The 1,424-nt window shown below is 48.8% G+C and overlaps 1 protein-coding gene across 1 annotated transcript; it reads right to left on the bottom strand.

Annotated features, from left to right (window-relative positions):
* Positions 1–817: 817 nt before the first annotated feature.
* Positions 818–1,154, bottom strand: Pmar_PMAR025827 (hypothetical protein; the record flags this gene model as incomplete). The annotated part of the gene is made up of 2 exons (XM_002787275.1): positions 818–1,006; positions 1,054–1,154. Coding segments are annotated over 2 exons (290 nt in total), but the record flags the coding sequence as incomplete, so codon positions are not given.
* Between the last annotated feature and the right edge of the window lie 270 nt (positions 1,155–1,424).

Below are 1,424 nucleotides of genomic sequence, written 5' to 3'. Positions count from 1 at the left end.
AATATCATATCCATGGCTATCCCATACAGTTCAAGTATACACCCAGATTCTGTGAACTAAAGAGTGGGGAGCGTGGACGGAATTTGACCGTCAATGTCGACGATTGTTGAACTTCGGTGTCTCGAGTATCATATCCGTGGGTGTTCTGATACAGTTCAAGTATACACCCAGATTCTGTGAACTAAAGAATGGGGGAGCGTGGACGGAATTTGACCGTCAATGTCGACGATTGTTGAACTTCGGTGTCTCGAGTATCATATCCATGGCTATTCCCATACAGTTCAAGTATACACCCAGATTCTGTGAACTATAGAGTGGGGGAGCGTGGACGGAATTGGACCGTCAATGTCAGCGATTGCTGAACTTCGGTGTCTCGAATATCATATCCGTGGGTTTTCGGGTTCTTGGACAGTGGAAGAACGCGAAGCTAATTTTTGTCGGTCCGCCTTCGGCGGACAACGACCACCGTGGCGGCGCTTCAGTCACACTTCGCGAAGCGGACTTCGCATACCATGCGGGTTGCCTCTTCGAGGCTCGACGGGACTCGACCGAGGCTCGCAGTGAAGTAAGAAATTGTGAAACTCGACCGAGCTCGACCGAAAAACGAGTCGAGCTTCTCGGCTCGGCCGAGCCGAGCCGAGAAGTGTCCTTCATGGCAGATTCCTATCAGAAGAGCGTGGCGTTTACTGAGAAGTTCACGGAAAACGAAATGACCATACAAACTGACGATGATTATCGTAGAGCCAACTATAGCACTTATCGGACCTGACCCGTAACAGCATCATCGATGATGCTGTGCTGGCGAACAAAGAGTTACCTTTGTCAGCCGGGGAGGAAAATACGAAGGCCTTCTTCATGAAGCTAACAGAGACGCCCAAACCAACTCCTCCCATTAGTGTTAAGAGCTTCGACAACACGGTGATGTTAGCTGAGTTGCTCTCAGTATCTGCCCAGAAGAACTCGATTTTGCCAACATGCATCCAATGAGCAATGTAGCAAACTAGACCTGGGAAATGAAGCCTTGAGATCGTTCGTGGTACTCGGGAAACCTACCGGGAACACCTCCAGAGAGCCACAAGATGACCATCATTTTCCATTCGGCGCCAACTGCATAGAATGTCTCGACTGAACCTTCCAAACTGCTCGTAGCGTACCTGACCATGGACAACTTTGGCACTGAAACACGGTGTTGGAATTTTGTTCGCTTTCCTCAGCTGAGCTCAGGAAAAGTTTACATACGAATTCGGGTAGAAGTGTACTGGAACCAACAAGGATACCCTACAATTCCCCAATTGTCACCAAGGCATGTAGTTGACTATGTGCACATTTTCCCATACCTACCCAATAAGGTAGTTGGTGACTCCGAAAGCCAGCATGGCCAACATAGCGTAACCGATACATTTCATTGAGTTTCCGCGTGCATC

This window comes from Perkinsus marinus, assembly GCF_000006405.1.
Source record: "Perkinsus marinus ATCC 50983 genomic scaffold scf_1104296929468, whole genome shotgun sequence".
NCBI lineage: Eukaryota > Perkinsozoa > Perkinsida > Perkinsidae > Perkinsus > Perkinsus marinus.
Note: the sequence above shows the minus strand (reverse complement) of the source record. Positions and strands in the feature narration are given on the sequence as shown.